This window comes from Leishmania infantum, chromosome 36 (assembly GCF_000002875.2).
Source record: "Leishmania infantum JPCM5 genome chromosome 36".
NCBI lineage: Eukaryota > Euglenozoa > Kinetoplastea > Trypanosomatida > Trypanosomatidae > Leishmania > Leishmania infantum.
This window is the reverse complement of record NC_009420.2, coordinates 2,620,411-2,634,398: the sequence shown is the minus strand read 5'-3', so window position 1 is coordinate 2,634,398 and position 13,988 is coordinate 2,620,411. Positions and strand designations below refer to the sequence as shown.

The window sequence follows — 13,988 nt, the reverse complement described above, 5'->3', positions numbered from 1 at the left end:
CTCGTTTGCTACGACTTCCGCTCTTCGGTTTACAGCGTGATTCAACCCATCTGTGTGGCCGCGGCGGCGCCCTTGCAGTAGCAGAACGTTTTTGCGTTCGATTTTTTTCGACCGACATGTTTCCAGGCAACAGCACCGCCGGCGTTCCAATACCTGTGCCAGTGCCGTCGCGACCAGCCCTGGTTGCAGCGGGCCCTTCACTTTCTGTCGCGCCGCCTCGATCAACGCCGGCCGCGGTCCCGATCCCCGTTGCTGTTCCCTCTACTGCGCCGGCCACGCTGAGTCCGGCGCCACCATACGCCCCCGTGGCACAACCTGTCGTTCCTCTCCCCATCGCCGCCGGTAGCTCTGCAGCCCCGCAGCCGACAGGCGCGTCGTTTGCGCCGGCTTTCGCTGTGAGCGTCTCACCTCTGCCGAACACATCATCTGCACAGTACGTAGCGCCGGCGGTGATCCCTCTCGCCTCGGCTTCCTCCTCCGCTGGCGCCTCCCCCTCCCCTCTTCCTGTGCCTCAAATATGCCTCTCATCGTCTGCAGTGCCAGTGGAAGCTACTCGAGCTCCGCCTGCCGTACGACCAGCTCCTTCTAATCCGCCGTTGCTGCCACAGCCGCGGCTCTCCGGGTCCGAACCCACCCAGCCGGCAATGCCAGTGCCGACAGCAAGCGCCACATCGTATCCGAAACCAACGCCTGACGCTCCACCAGCGGTAGCGCCTCTTCCTTCGACTCTGATGTCGTCTGCGCCCTCGCCCGTGGCGCCTGCCAGCCCCGCTGTTGCCAAGAAGGTCACGTTTGCGCTCTCCGGAGGGGCGACGGAGGCTGTTGCGCCATCACCGCCTGCCGTGCCCATGTTAGTTCCTAGTGTGCCAGTGGTATTACCACCCACTGCGGTGCCGCTTGTTGCTCCGTCGGTTCCTGCGTTGCCGTCGCCAGACCTCCCTCTCCTCCGTGCGACAGAGGAGGAGCCACCGAAGGCGGTGGTGCCAGTTGACGAGGCCGCACCCAAGATGGAACATGCGGCTTATCAACGTGTGCCGGACTACATGAAGTGGCTGTACCCTGCGTTGCTGGAGGGCTCATCTGCGTGCTCGCCACCACTGGAGTTTCCTTTGGCTGAAGCAACGGCGCCGCACGTTCTCTCCTCTGCCGCGGTGCTGCGCTGGTCGGAGGCGGAGGTGCTTGCGGCTCTGCCGACCACGCTGCCCCCGGAGTACGTAGTTTTTGGCGGAGCGAGGTACAGCGGCGCGTCTCTCAACCTCGTGCGCCCGCCACTCACCGTCACTAGAGGCGCGAAGCGCACGACGCACTTGCACGACGCGATGGAGGTCCAACGACTTCAGTTTCTCGTCGATCAACTCGAGGTGGCGAGGCACTACTTGAAGATTAAGGCGCGGTGCGTAACCAAGGAGCAGCGGTCGTCATCCTCCCTGACGACGGCAGGCTGCGCCGCGGTGCCCACCGACACCGTGAGTGATGCCATTCACAAGCCCGAGGGGGCCGAGGATGTGACGAAGGCGAATATCTGGACTGCCGCGTACTTCGGGTCTCCTCAGCAGCTTGGTTCGGTGATGGAGAAGCGCAAGTTTGACGGAATACTAGACAGCGCCGGCTACGTGCACTATAAACGGCGCCAGTGGGGCTTGAAGCGAGTAGGCGACACGTTTGTGCTCGGGCTTGGATCGAGAGGCACCCCACTGCAGTTTGCGGCAGCAGCGGGTAAGTTGGACAGCGTTGTACTCCTTCTCGCGAGCGGGGCACGGGATACAACGTTTCCGCGGCTGAAGGAGATTCTGTCAGCTGACTCCATGCAGGTCATTGAGTCCGTGTTCAAACCCCGTAGCCATGCGCCACGACAAAACCATGCACCGACAGCGGAGGCGGCGTTCACGAGCGAAGCAGCGCTGCCCGTCACGACACCCGCTTTTACAAGCGAGCACGTAGTTCGGATCGATGAGTGTGGTCGGTCACCCCTGGTACAGATAGGTGATGCTACCACGGCAGCGATGGCGACGTTCGCATAGCCGACCAGTAGTCGTTTTGAGGAAGACGGAAAGGGTAAGAAGGCTGGGGTGGGGGCAGGCTTGCATCGAGCAAGTACAGCCGAAACACCTTCCCCCTCCCCTCTCGAACAACTGCCGTGGCGCTGTTGGTGAGGCCTGTGCCCAACCGGCCGCACTGCTCTGTCGTATCTTCTGATGCGACACGCCGTGCATGCCACTGGTGATCGCTACTTCTCTTTGGTGCGCCCACGCCGCTGTACTTTTTTGTGCGCTTCTTCTGTTCTCGTAGATGTTTCTTTGGACCAGAGAATCCACGCTGTCCACGAAGGACGACGGAATCGGAGGAATGCTCACCAGTCGGTGAAGTCAGCGCTTCTGCTGTCTCTTTTTCTCTGCATCCTCTGCCTCTCAGAAGCGGGCACAGATGGGCTTTTGGTTTCGTCTCTCCGCCATACCACTGCCAACGGGTGAACCTTGAAGGGATGTGGTTGGCTAGCTCGCTGCCCTACCGCGACATGTCTTTCTTTCTTGTATCTCGCAGGGCGGGAGATTTTTCTTCTCTTCTCGGTTCCCCACTTTCCTTCACCTGTAACTCAGTGGTCTGGTCGCAAGGCACCAGCACACGCGCAAAGGCAAAGCAGATACTGCTTCGTGCAGCTTCATGGAGGCACTCAAGCGCGAGTGCTGGTTTCACAGGGAGCAGGCGACTCCCCATTCCACGAAGATTGACACTGCGGTGCTTGACGGGTACGTTGCGCGCGGTCGAGTTGCGCTTGCGGCCGTGAAGCTGTCGGACGGACGTGATGTTTCCTCCGTAACCTTCAAGGGGGCCTCTCAGGGGGATGTCAATGGCCTGCCGTGCGGCGCACGGTCGCTGCTGATCGACCGCGCTGATGGCAGCATTGTGTGTCGCGGCATCAACAAGTTCTTCGACCTAAATGAGGTGGGTGACGACTGGCTGAGTGATTCCTCCTTGTGGACGGACGCGTACTGTATGTGGGCTGTGCGCAAAATGGCTGGTTTTATTGTCACGCTCTTCTCGCTCGACGGCGTGCGGCTGGAGGTGATGAGCAAGCACGTTCTCGTTGGCCCTCACGTCGACGCAGCGCGCGAGCTACTGGAGCGAGTGAGTGAGACGCGCCGAGCTCGATTGGCGGCAGATTTATTTGAATGGGGAGCGTGCGCATGCTGCGAGTGCATTCGACGCGCACAGGATTACCATCACCCGGTGCTGGAGTTGCAACAGTTTGACCAGCAAATTGTCCTGATTGCGGTGCAGAGGCGCACCCAGCTGCGGGAGGAAAGCTTATGCTTCTCGGAGGTGACGACCTTGGCCGAGCGATGGGGTCTCGGCTGCGCTCCAGGTGTGGCCGTGCCGAACAGTGATGCGCTGCGCTGTGTGCTCGCGGCCACGGCGTCGTGGAATGCGACGTACACCCCCTTTGACATGTGCCCACAGCTTGCGGAGGGGTTTGTGCTGCTAATCGAGATGGCAGGGCCGACGGCGGCCCCAGGGCAGCGATGGTGCCTCCCATTGCGACTCAAGCTCAAGACGGCCAAGTATGTTGTGCTGCGAGCCTTCCGATCTCTCGTGTACGGCGACTCGCGCCCACAGAGCTATGTCTATCATCAGGCTCTGCTGGGGTGGCTTCAGCTCAGAAGCGCTGCGGAGGTTCGACGGCGTGTGGAGGAGGTAGGAGTGCATGCCCTGAACAACGATTTCGAGTCGGGCTTATCGGCGCAGCAGCGGGTGCGACACCGAGACTCCCAAGAGACGGTCGGCGACGCGCTTGCTCGCCTCCAGCGCACGACGGCGCTCATTGCCTGCCCTCGCGGTCGGTGTCCCCTCACGGTGGTTGTGCTTTGCGGCTTACCGGGGGCCGGTAAGTCGACGCTGGCGATGGTGCTCTCCCGCCTGCTTGCCTCACAGGAGGCGTCTCCGTTCAGCTTTGTTGTGCACCTGAGTCGCGACGCAGTGGGCTGCACCGTGGCGGCTGACCACGGAATCACAGACGCGAGCAGCAAACACAAGCAGCGACGGCTTGGCACGCTTGTTCACCAGACCCTGTGCGATCAGATGCGGGAGGTGGCGTGCTTCTCCGCAGAGACGGAGCAGAGCGGTCTTCTCCTTCTCGACGCGTGCAACGCGACGCAGAAAAGTCGACGTATATGGCGGCAATGCTTCCCGATAACGTTACACAAGTACGAGGTAGCTTACGTGGAGTGCTCGGACGCCAGTGCGATGGTGCAGCGTGCCGCCAGGCGTGACGGCCACGAGGTGCTGCTCAGCGCTGCCGAGGCGCAGCAGGCGCTCTATGCAGTGCGCAAAAAGTTTCAGCCTCCTTCTGTGGAGGAGGCTGCGTGGCGCGTGGACACGACGGGGTGCTGCGTAGAAGAGGCGGCAGCTAGCTTGTGCACCCATCTCGCGGAAAGAGCGCCTCCATCGAGCTGCGCCGGCTGCTGCCGAATTCTGACAATCTCAGCGCTACGGGATGAGAGACGTGAGGGCCATGCGACTCTGCTGCACAATCTGCTCGGCATATCGGAGACTACCACCGAGGCACTTGCCAGCATGGTATTATCCGTGAACTCGGCCCCAAAGGTGGCGAGGGCAACTTCTCTACAGCTGCGGCTCGACTGCTCAACAGAGGCGCTTCGCTGCGCTGCCGCGCAGCTGATTTCTTCCTCCCTCGACGAGCCGCGCGAGCCAGCCCTGTCTTTTGCCTCTGTCGGTCGTCTTCTCTTTCGAGGCGTCTCGGCAGCACTTCGAGGTTTCTCATGGGCACCGTCATTCCCAGTTACTGGGCACGTAACCAGGGGGCATTTAAAGTGGTTGCGTGGCTGGCTGCTGCGCGGGCGCGATCCGAGTGGGCCTGCGGAGTTGGAGAAAGCGCTACGGGAGCGATTCGCGGTGGTGCCGGCGAGGCCACACGTGACACTACTCTACATCAACTCTGTAGCGGGGGCCACAAGTGCCAATCAGGCCATGTCCGAGTATCTCTCCCAGACTGGCATGCACCTCGGCCAGGAAGTGACGGTGAAGGTTACATCTCTGCTTTTGGACCGCCATGCCTTGAGCTTCGGGGTTACACTGACAGGTGGGCAGCAGGTGCAAGGGCAGAGTATGCATGGCACCAGGGGCACTGCCACCCGCCTGCACATCACAGTGGGCACCGCACCCGGGGTCCCTGCCTCCTATGCTGGGAACATGTTCGCCATATTCGATGTCCTGCAGGCGGAGAATGAGTCACTAGAGACAGAGCGACGGGAGTCGTTTCGGGCAGTAAACCGAAGCCAACGAAAGTACCACAACTTTGTTGAGTACCAGCTTAGCACTGCGCTGCCAGTGCGTGGCGTGGTGGAGGTGTGCGGCTCATGAACAAGTTGTGGTCGGCGAGTAATGATGCAGCGAGAGAAGGGGGATGGCTGCTCCTCTTGTGCGACGCGAAACACTTTGCTTGCTTTCCTTGTGTCTGTGTGTGTGCCTGCTGTTGTCGCGATTGTGACTGCACGCGTGCGCTGGGTGCTGCGTGTGTCTTGAAACACCTCACAGTCACACAGTTCTGTGATCCGCGGATCGGTCAAGCACCTTATCTACCGAACAGCGCTCGCCATGAATGACTTGACGCTTTCCGTTTCTTTTTGGAAGACTCGGCGCGCCTCCAGCATGGCGAAGATGATAATGCGCTACAAACAAACTCATCCATAGCGGATTGCATCTCTTCGGTGTCGTATGCTGCTACGACTGCGCGCACAGGCTGCTTTCTCATCAGCTCAATCGCTCTTCTCGTGCCCAACGGCTGCTATCCCTCTCTTGCACTGCTCCCCGTCTCTCTGACGCTTCACCATTCGTGTAGTTTTCAACTCCCCTTCCCTCCATCCAAACACACACATACACACAGAAACATACACTGACACAAAGATATCTTGCGTCCCCAACCCCAACCACCCCTCTCCCATGGCTGAGCAGCAGGAGTCTGCGCGATTCCCCACAAGCGACGTTGTGCCGGCGGTGCAGAAGGTGCGCGACGATTACATGAAGTACGTGTCTGATGTTTTCACGGATGAGCTGGTCGAGTTGTACGAGTTGGACGGAAGCAACGACGCTGTGAAGCAGCTGACAGCGTGCCTCGAGTGCGGCGTCGCCGTGTATGGCCACCCGATCGCTGTGGACGACCCGAGCCTTAGGTAGTGTCGAGCATCCACAGCACAAAAAAACTTGTACACACCGATGCTCTGCCGGCTCGCGCACACCGCGTACAACTCGCAGCGGCGAGTGCGTTTTCTAACTGAAGACTGAGCGGCTCGGGTTATAGTGCACCCCACCGAACGCATGCCCCCTTGTACACTCCCAGCTCGTATAAGCTGACTAGCGCGTCAGCTTTAAGTTTCGGTATCCATCCTTTACCACGCAGCGAACAAATGTCACCACGAACGTGGGTGTGATCATCGTGGCTTCTTCGAGAGCGTCCCCTCTTCATGTGCTCTCTCCTAGCACGATCACCGCTGGCTGCGCGACGCAGATGTCTATCACGTCTTTTAGCGATCACCGAATCTTTGCGTGGGTGTCTCCTTTGGCTTGCCGCGAAGTGAAGAGGCTGGACGAGGAGGATGGTGCACGCCGATCAGGCGTGCACTACACCAGCCGTGCAAGAGACGCACCCCTCCTCGCGTGCTCTCTCCCGCTCTTACGGGTCTTCGATGACGCGTTCGCTGCTGACTCGGTCGCTTCTCGCCCCGCCCCCTCCCTCTGCTCTTTTTAGCAAAGCGTTTTTTTTGTTTTTAGCAGTCTCAGCTCTTAGCAGGGGACTGCCGCCACCACCTTGAGACGGTACTGCTTCGAGTTCATCACGGCGTGCCGGTCACGTTTCTCTTCTCGAAGCGCTACTCGAATGACGCGTAGCTGAAGAAGGCACACACTCACGTCTGCGCCCACGTACACACACGCTGGCAGAGTCGCGCCGCCTGGTGGCCATCTACATTGCGAATCACATAGAGAGGCAACACACACACACACATGCAGTGGAACTCAGGTACCCTACTTCTCCCCTACTGCCTGCGCTGAGTCCGCACAACGTGTGCCAGCAGAGTTGTCCAGTGCCCCTTTTTCGTGCGCAGGCTCTGCAAATAACGGAGGGGGGGGGGTCAGCTTTGCTTGGGCTTCTCGCTGCACACACGTTCACATTCATAAACCCGTACAAAGGATGCGGTGGTTCGTGGCATCGCGCACCGCACCACGAGCTGTGGTGCCGCATCGCTTCATGAGCACATCTAGGATGCTGCGGGATGGGCATGCATCGACTGCTGCTGCTGTGGCGGCGGCCACAGCCGCAACTGCTTCGGCCTCCGCCGCTTCTTCGTCTCTCCTCACCGCGGACGAGCTGCAGCGGATCGCTCAGCTTATCGAGAACGACCCACGCATTCTTATGGAGGTGGTCGCGAGTCTCGACCCGCAGAGCCGTCGCCGGCTCGTCGTGACCGGCGGCGCGATGGAGTGGTTTGGCACTGAAAGCGCTGCGCAGGAGGTGGAGAAGGCGGACGCGGACAAAGACCGTCAGATCTCGCCAAAAGACTTCGACCACTGGTTTGAGAGCGCCCTCAAGCGGCGTCAGGAAGAGCAAAAGAAGCGCGCAACCGAGGGAAAGCAGGTCACCAACATGGAGAGTGGCACCTCTGCGGCCGCCAACACGGCGTCGCCCGCCGCCGCTGTTTCGAAAACGGTGCCGCTAGCGGCTCTCTTCATGATCGCACTGGAAGCCGGGCTCCCCTTCGTTGGGTTTGGCTTCCTGGACAACTCCACAATGATCTTAGCCGGCGACATGATTGACGGATCACTTGGCTTCTATCTCAACTGCTCTGTGCTCGCCTCGGCAGCCATGGGAAACATCTGCTCGGGGATGCTGGGGATGCAGATTCACGGGCTGATTGACAAGGCGGTGCAGAAGCTGAACTTTAACACACCAGTGCTTACAGAGGAGCAGATGAAAGACCGCCGCGTGTTCTTGGCTGGCCACCTCGGCGGCACCTTTGGCATCATGCTGGGCCTCATCCTCGGGATGGTGCCGCTGCTCTTTCTGGACGGTGACACGAACGAGAAGTCCGACTACGTCATGTTTCAACGTTGGGACATCAACAACAGCGGCTTTGTGGAGCTTCCGGAGTTTGAAAAGGTGCTGCGCGAGCTCGGTCTGCAGCAGACGGACGTCAGAGCAAAGAATTTGATCGAGAAGTACGGTGAGAACAACCGAGTCGACTTTGAACAGTTTTCACAGATCAAGGCAGATCTACGCGATGGAAAGCCAATCTTCGACTAGCAACAATCATGTCCCCGGCAACACGCAACGCGACGGAGCATGGTGGCGGCTTGCTGAGAGTTGCGCGTGCTCGCCTCTTAACTTGTACCGCAGCTCTGCATCTGCGGCTGCCTTTTCTGATTCGGTGCTGTATTATCGATGTGGTGCACTAAACCTCGAAAAAAAAAAAGAAACTGCCAAACCGAGGACGGTTGCCTTTCTATGCCTTCTCACGACATTGCTCATCTGTCACAACAAGGGTGTATGTGTGCACTTGGGTTTCGGGTTCCCTGCGCAGCTGTGGGAGTGGCACGCAGCAAGCAGAAAGGAAAGGGTTTCACATGGTATGGGAGAGGGAGAAGGGGCGGTGCGCGTGAGATCAGGCCCACGGAGTCTGCTCGTGATCGCGCACACCCCTTTTCTCTATCTCTCTATCGGTCTCTCACTTCGCCACCCCTTCGTGCGGTTGGTGCAAAGTCGTTCGTGTCTGCGCGCAGACCTTGCCTACTTTGTCGCGGAGGATGCCATGCCTCCTCGGCTGTCTTAATCGCCTCTTTTCTCTCTTCCTTCGCGCCTGCCTACCGCACCGCTCCCATTCCTCACCTGAACGACGGCGTGAGCGTCGATTTACTTCTTTGGAAGGAAACGGAAGGCCGCTGTGCTCCCTCCCCCTCGTGCATTCTTGCTTGTACGTTGGAGTGTTTATGTTTTGCCGTTGCAGTTGTCGTGACATCTGCGACGCGCTCTTGCCTTGCATTTACTGCGAGACGGCCGCCGCCGCCTCCTCGCTCATTTGTGTCACCAGAGGAAGCGCTGAAGTGGCATCGCCACGTTCTCTGTCGCCCCACCTCCTTTCCGCGCCTTTTATCGGACTGAGTCGACGAAGGAACAACGCCTTGTGGAGGGTCGGCAATCGGTGTGCCGAAAACTTGCCTTCCGCATGTGGTATTCGCGACCTCGCATCGGCTCTGTTCTGTCCTAGTCTTCCCGCTGTCATCAATTTATGCTCTGGTACAGTGTGTTGGCGCAGGCGTGTTTCCTGGCGTGAAAGCGCGCACTCACGCGTTGAACTCGTACGACGCTACGCTGCTTATGGTGGATGTGCGGGGCTCCCTTCGTAGAGAGCGGGTTGAAACATGTCCCTCGCGTGCGACGATAAGTCCCCCCTTTTCGACAACGCGAAAGGGGCGTCGTACCACGGCGTCGCGCAAGCGAATCCAGAGGAGGAGTGCGATTGGCGTCAGCCGCACAATGGCAGCATTTTAGTCGACAATCGCACGTTCAGCAGCCTGGAGGAGGTGCAAGGGTCACTATTGGAAAGCTGCTGCCCCGGCGATGGTGTGCTCTCAGGTGCCCTCGGGCTGGTGACGTCGGCGTGTACGCCGACAATGCTTTCGCTTCCCCTCGCCTTTGTGGTGGGCGGGTGGGCGTTTGCGATGATCTGCATCCTGTTTTGCATCCTTGTAATGTTTCTCTCTGTCCGCATTTTGGCGCTCGCCTCCCTCTCCGCTGACTCGGACGACTACGAGACGGTGGCCGGCTTCTTTCTGGGCGCCAAGGGCCGTTGGGTGGTGCGCTTCACTCTTTTCTTTTACAACTTCGGCTGCGCCGTGGTGTACTTGAGCTTTATCAAGGAAAGCGTCACGCGGATCCTGGTGAGTCGAGCGAATTTTCTGCCTCTGTGGATGCGCAGCGACACCGGCGGCAACATCTGCCTCTTCGCCTCCACACTAATCATAACCCCACTCACCTTCAACGCGCGCTTGGCCTCGCTGCGCACGAAGGGGTTTGTGAGCAACCTCTTCACCGTCTTCATCATCTTTACCGTTGCGTATCGTTTCTTCGTCCCGGAGAGCGTCAGCGGTATCGCGAAGACTGCCGAGCCCTCGGCGGACGCGAAGCGAGATTTCTCCCAGGGTCGACTGGCGTTCGTTCTCCCGTATATGTTTTCAGCGCCAATCTTTGTCTTCTCTTACGAGGTGCAGTCGAACGTCATGGCAGTCATCAAAGACCTGCACGACCGCACTGGCCGCAAGATCCTCGTATCCACCTCGCTGGCGCTCTGCGTCATGTCCGTCTTTTACATTTTGCTTGGCGCCATGGGGAGCCTTACTTTTCCGCACCTGTCGAGCGGTAACATCCTCTCCAGCTACAACGCGGAGACGGATTTGCTCATGATGGTGTGCCAGCTCATGTGCTGCTTTAGCGCTGCGGTGTCCTTTGTGTTCTGCATCTTTCCGTGCCGCCTCGCCGCCTTTATGTTCCTCTCTGGAGGCAGTGGAACCAAGATCCCAAAGAAGACACGCACAAAACTTGGCGTGGCTCTTTCCGCGGTGTGTTGCGTCCTCGCAATTTTCCTGGCGGATGTGGCGAGGGTGGTATCCGTTCTTGGAGCCCTCTTTAGCGCCACGCTCTCCATGACATTTCCAGCGCTCTTTGCGATGAGGATGCGCGAGTCTGGGGCTTACCTGACGGGCCGGATCGACGCGCTTCTCTCGTGGGTTTTCCTCCTCATGGGGCTTATTTTCTCCGTCATGGGGACGTACATGGCGGTCGTCTTTTCATGAGTAGGTGATGATCACATATATTAGACACAGTGAGAGAAAGGCAAAAATATCATGCGGATGCGAGCGGCTGCCCCACGTGGACGTAAATGGGGTGAGCGGAGGCGGATGATGGCCCTACCTGTCTGCTCATTCATGTGCTGTTTCTTTCGCAGCAACAGCGTGCAAGGCGCATGTCGTTTGCTCTCCCCCTGTTGCTCTTTCCTGTTGCGGCCGCGATCGGATGTGCACGACAACGCGTGCGCGCATGTCGGGCTCTCCTTCGGCTCTTTTGTGTTTTTGTGGTGACATGCCCGCGAAGATCATACTGAGGCTCGCACCTCGTGTGCGGCACACGCTCCGCAAGCCCACACGCGTGCTGAGCCACGCGGCGCGGTGGCGGAGGTCTGCGTGCGTTCACAGCTGACTTTGTATCGCGAATGGTGAGATGATGAAAGTACCTCACCGGAAAGCTGTGACATCGAAACCAGCAAAAAAACGCTAGGATTAGTAGTTACCCACTGCGGTCTTCTTCTAATCAGACACAGGCAGGACGGCGGCTCACGGCATGCAGGCGGCCTTCAGTGCCGTGGGCATCCATACGCGCACCCACTTAGGCACATAAACACATTGTGGCGGTGGGACCTGCGTCGACTAATGCTCTCTGCCTCCTAAATCTGATGATGGGGGGGGGGCACACCTCGGTGCGCAGCATCTCAGGGTCCAGCGCCTCATCTGTGGGTCAGCCCTGCAGACCCCCTCCCCCTCCCCCCGTGTGTCCCCACGAATGCACAGCTGCATGTGGTGGTGGCAGGCTCAAAAGTACCCCCACGACGTGGGGGTGGAGGTGAGAGCGATTCAGCGGTGGTGATATGTCGGCGTTGATGCCGTGGATGGCGCTGCGTCGCAGCGAGCTGCGGCCGTGGGCACGCTTGTGCCATGCCTAGGATAGAAGGCAAGCGTGCCCGCGTGGCTCGCACGTACCTCCTTGGGCCGCCTCACTGGCCGCTGGTGTGATGGGAGCCTGAGCTACCCCCCAGACAGTGAGTGAGAGAGGTGCGCCAGGTGGCGACCAGCACAGCGGGAGCGACCCGTGAGGCGACCTGGGGGGTGGGTGGGCGGGCTTGGGGCTGAGGCAGAGACCGTGCTCGGGTGGCCGCGTCGGCGCAGGGTGCTGTGTGGGGCGCCCGCATGTCTAGCGCTGCTCGGCACCACGCGATGGGTCTGTGGCAGGGCGGCTGTAGCGTGGAGTGGAGCTCGTGTTTTGTGGCAGAATGGGCACTTGGAAGCAGACGAAAAAGTGATGCCCTTCACTGTTCTTCAGGTACAATATATAACTCTTCCGCTCTCGTTGCCTCCCCTGACTCTTAACGTATGCTGTTTTCGCTTTCTTCACCGTTCAACGGGTGCGCAGGATTATTGAATCGCAGGCGGTGCCATAAATGCATGCTATATGAGGCAGTCTCGCGTGTAATTGGGGACATGTGCGTCCGCCTGGGGGTACCGCTCACTGTTCGGAGCATCTCGCTTCTGCTGGATAACGCAATCCATGAGGCACTACTAGAGGCGGCGTGCCAGCGAATGGTCGAGGAAGGCAAACTAATCCAGGTTGACAAGGACTCTTACACAACGCGCAACATGCGCTTCGCGTGCCGCGTCAACCTGCTGATCAGTCGTGAATACCAGCGATTGGGCATGACACTACTGCACACAGACGAGGACTCGGAGGTGCGGTACATCCCCGCCGGCGCAGAGCACCGTTTCTTTGAGGTGAAGCCGTCTTCCATTGGCGCCCACGCTGGCCTCGGCCTTTTCCTGCGCTCAAGCCGGCGCGTTCCGCAAGGCTGCGTACTGTGCGAGTATCGCGGCCGCACCCTCACCTCCGCAGCCAGCAGCGCGGCGAAGGGTGTGTACGTCGTGCGAGTGCGCTCCAGCGGTATGTTCATCGACGGTGTCACAGCCACCGGCGAGCACCTGTCACTCGCCACCTTCATCAACGACCATGGACCTCTGAGGGCGAATGCGCAGCTGATGGAGTACGACTCCCACTCCGGTCGTGTGTTCATTGTTGCGATCCGGGACATAGCCCCTGCTGAGGAGATCTTTGTCGTGTATGGCGCCACGTACTGGGGCTTCTCGTCCTACGAGGAACTGAAAGAGCACTTAGTGCCGCCGTCTACGCCTGTTTCCAAGGCGACGACAGCGCTGAGCCAGGCGACCACATGCCGGAGGTGTGGCGAGGTCGTGCCATGGCGGGCTCTGCGGCTCCACAGCGACGTCTGTGGTGACCCGCTCACGTCGACGTTGCTCCTAAACCTTGACTGTCTTCCGCGAAGCGAGTACACGGCTGTCTGCACGGCTGGTCGCATACTTGCTGGTGAGCGTGTGCGTGCCTTTCACAAGGCAACGTCCCTCGTGAGCCTGTCAGACCCGCAGACGTTGGCGCACACCTTCGAGGATATTGTGCAGGATCTGGAGTTTTGCTTCACCGACGACGCCGAGGGGAAGGGCTCGTCGTAGCGGCCGGGCGACTAGAAGGCAGAAGAAAGGTGGGCATTGCACGACGCCCTTCTCGCGTGCGTGCTCCTGTGGCGGAAGGCGGGGCACAGGATGCGGTTGAGTGATGCTCGTCGCAAAATGAGGGCAGCTGGGGTGGGTGGGCGGCTGGGCGGGTCCCGCGTTCTTCCTGGTTTGTCCTCTTGCGCAGATGCAAGGACGATTGCGAGGCTCCTGCGCCTAAATGTTGATGCAGCGCCTGCCACGGTGGCTTCGCCTCAACACACAACATACGTGAAACATCTCTACTTTGTCTGTGAGCAAGCTGACGTTTTTTATAGGCAGCGATGCAGAAGGCCCGTGTGAATGGACGGTGCGTTTGCTGCGTCTTTGCCTTTTAGCCTCCTATCCGCCCACTCCGACCATGCAGCGTGCGCTCTCTGCTTGCTGGCGAAAAGAAAAAGGCGCTGCCGTGTGTCCTGCGCTGACAGGGTAAGCGGGCGGTAAGGCGAGACATGACGTGCTGGAGCATCTCGATCTCGTGTCCTTTGCGTTATTATCCACATGCATATCCTTTTTCGCCGTGTCCTCTTTCATTACTGTGTATCATGATCTGTGCCTGGACGCTTTATTCTTCGCCAGTGCTCGCTTCTGGT

The 13,988-nt window shown here is 59.4% G+C and overlaps 6 protein-coding genes across 6 annotated transcripts; all 6 read left to right on the top strand.

Moving 5' to 3' along the window:
- Window positions 1-731: 731 nt before the first annotated feature.
- On the top strand, window positions 732-2,021 carry LINJ_36_7190 (calphotin-like protein; the record flags this gene model as incomplete). The annotated part of the gene is made up of 1 exon (XM_001469359.1): window positions 732-2,021. The coding sequence occupies one exon, from the start codon at window positions 732-734 to the stop codon at window positions 2,019-2,021; it is 1,290 nt and encodes a 429-aa protein (XP_001469396.1).
- A 640-nt stretch (window positions 2,022-2,661) lies between these two features.
- LINJ_36_7180 (conserved hypothetical protein) lies at window positions 2,662-5,379 on the top strand (the record flags this gene model as incomplete). The annotated part of the gene is made up of 1 exon (XM_001469358.1): window positions 2,662-5,379. One exon carries the CDS (start codon window positions 2,662-2,664, stop codon window positions 5,377-5,379), a length of 2,718 nt encoding a protein of 905 aa, XP_001469395.1.
- Window positions 5,380-5,958: 579 nt separating this feature from the next.
- On the top strand, window positions 5,959-6,192 carry LINJ_36_7170 (hypothetical protein; the record flags this gene model as incomplete). The annotated part of the gene is made up of 1 exon (XM_001469357.1): window positions 5,959-6,192. The coding sequence occupies one exon, from the start codon at window positions 5,959-5,961 to the stop codon at window positions 6,190-6,192; it is 234 nt and encodes a 77-aa protein (XP_001469394.1).
- Window positions 6,193-7,261: 1,069 nt separating this feature from the next.
- On the top strand, window positions 7,262-8,314 carry LINJ_36_7160 (conserved hypothetical protein; the record flags this gene model as incomplete). The annotated part of the gene is made up of 1 exon (XM_001469356.1): window positions 7,262-8,314. One exon carries the CDS (start codon window positions 7,262-7,264, stop codon window positions 8,312-8,314), a length of 1,053 nt encoding a protein of 350 aa, XP_001469393.1.
- A 1,115-nt stretch (window positions 8,315-9,429) lies between these two features.
- On the top strand, window positions 9,430-10,860 carry AAT29 (amino acid permease aap11ld-like protein; the record flags this gene model as incomplete). The annotated part of the gene is made up of 1 exon (XM_001469355.1): window positions 9,430-10,860. One exon carries the CDS (start codon window positions 9,430-9,432, stop codon window positions 10,858-10,860), a length of 1,431 nt encoding a protein of 476 aa, XP_001469392.1.
- Window positions 10,861-12,282: 1,422 nt separating this feature from the next.
- Window positions 12,283-13,356, top strand: LINJ_36_7140 (conserved hypothetical protein; the record flags this gene model as incomplete). The annotated part of the gene is made up of 1 exon (XM_001469354.1): window positions 12,283-13,356. One exon carries the CDS (start codon window positions 12,283-12,285, stop codon window positions 13,354-13,356), a length of 1,074 nt encoding a protein of 357 aa, XP_001469391.1.
- Between the last annotated feature and the right edge of the window lie 632 nt (window positions 13,357-13,988).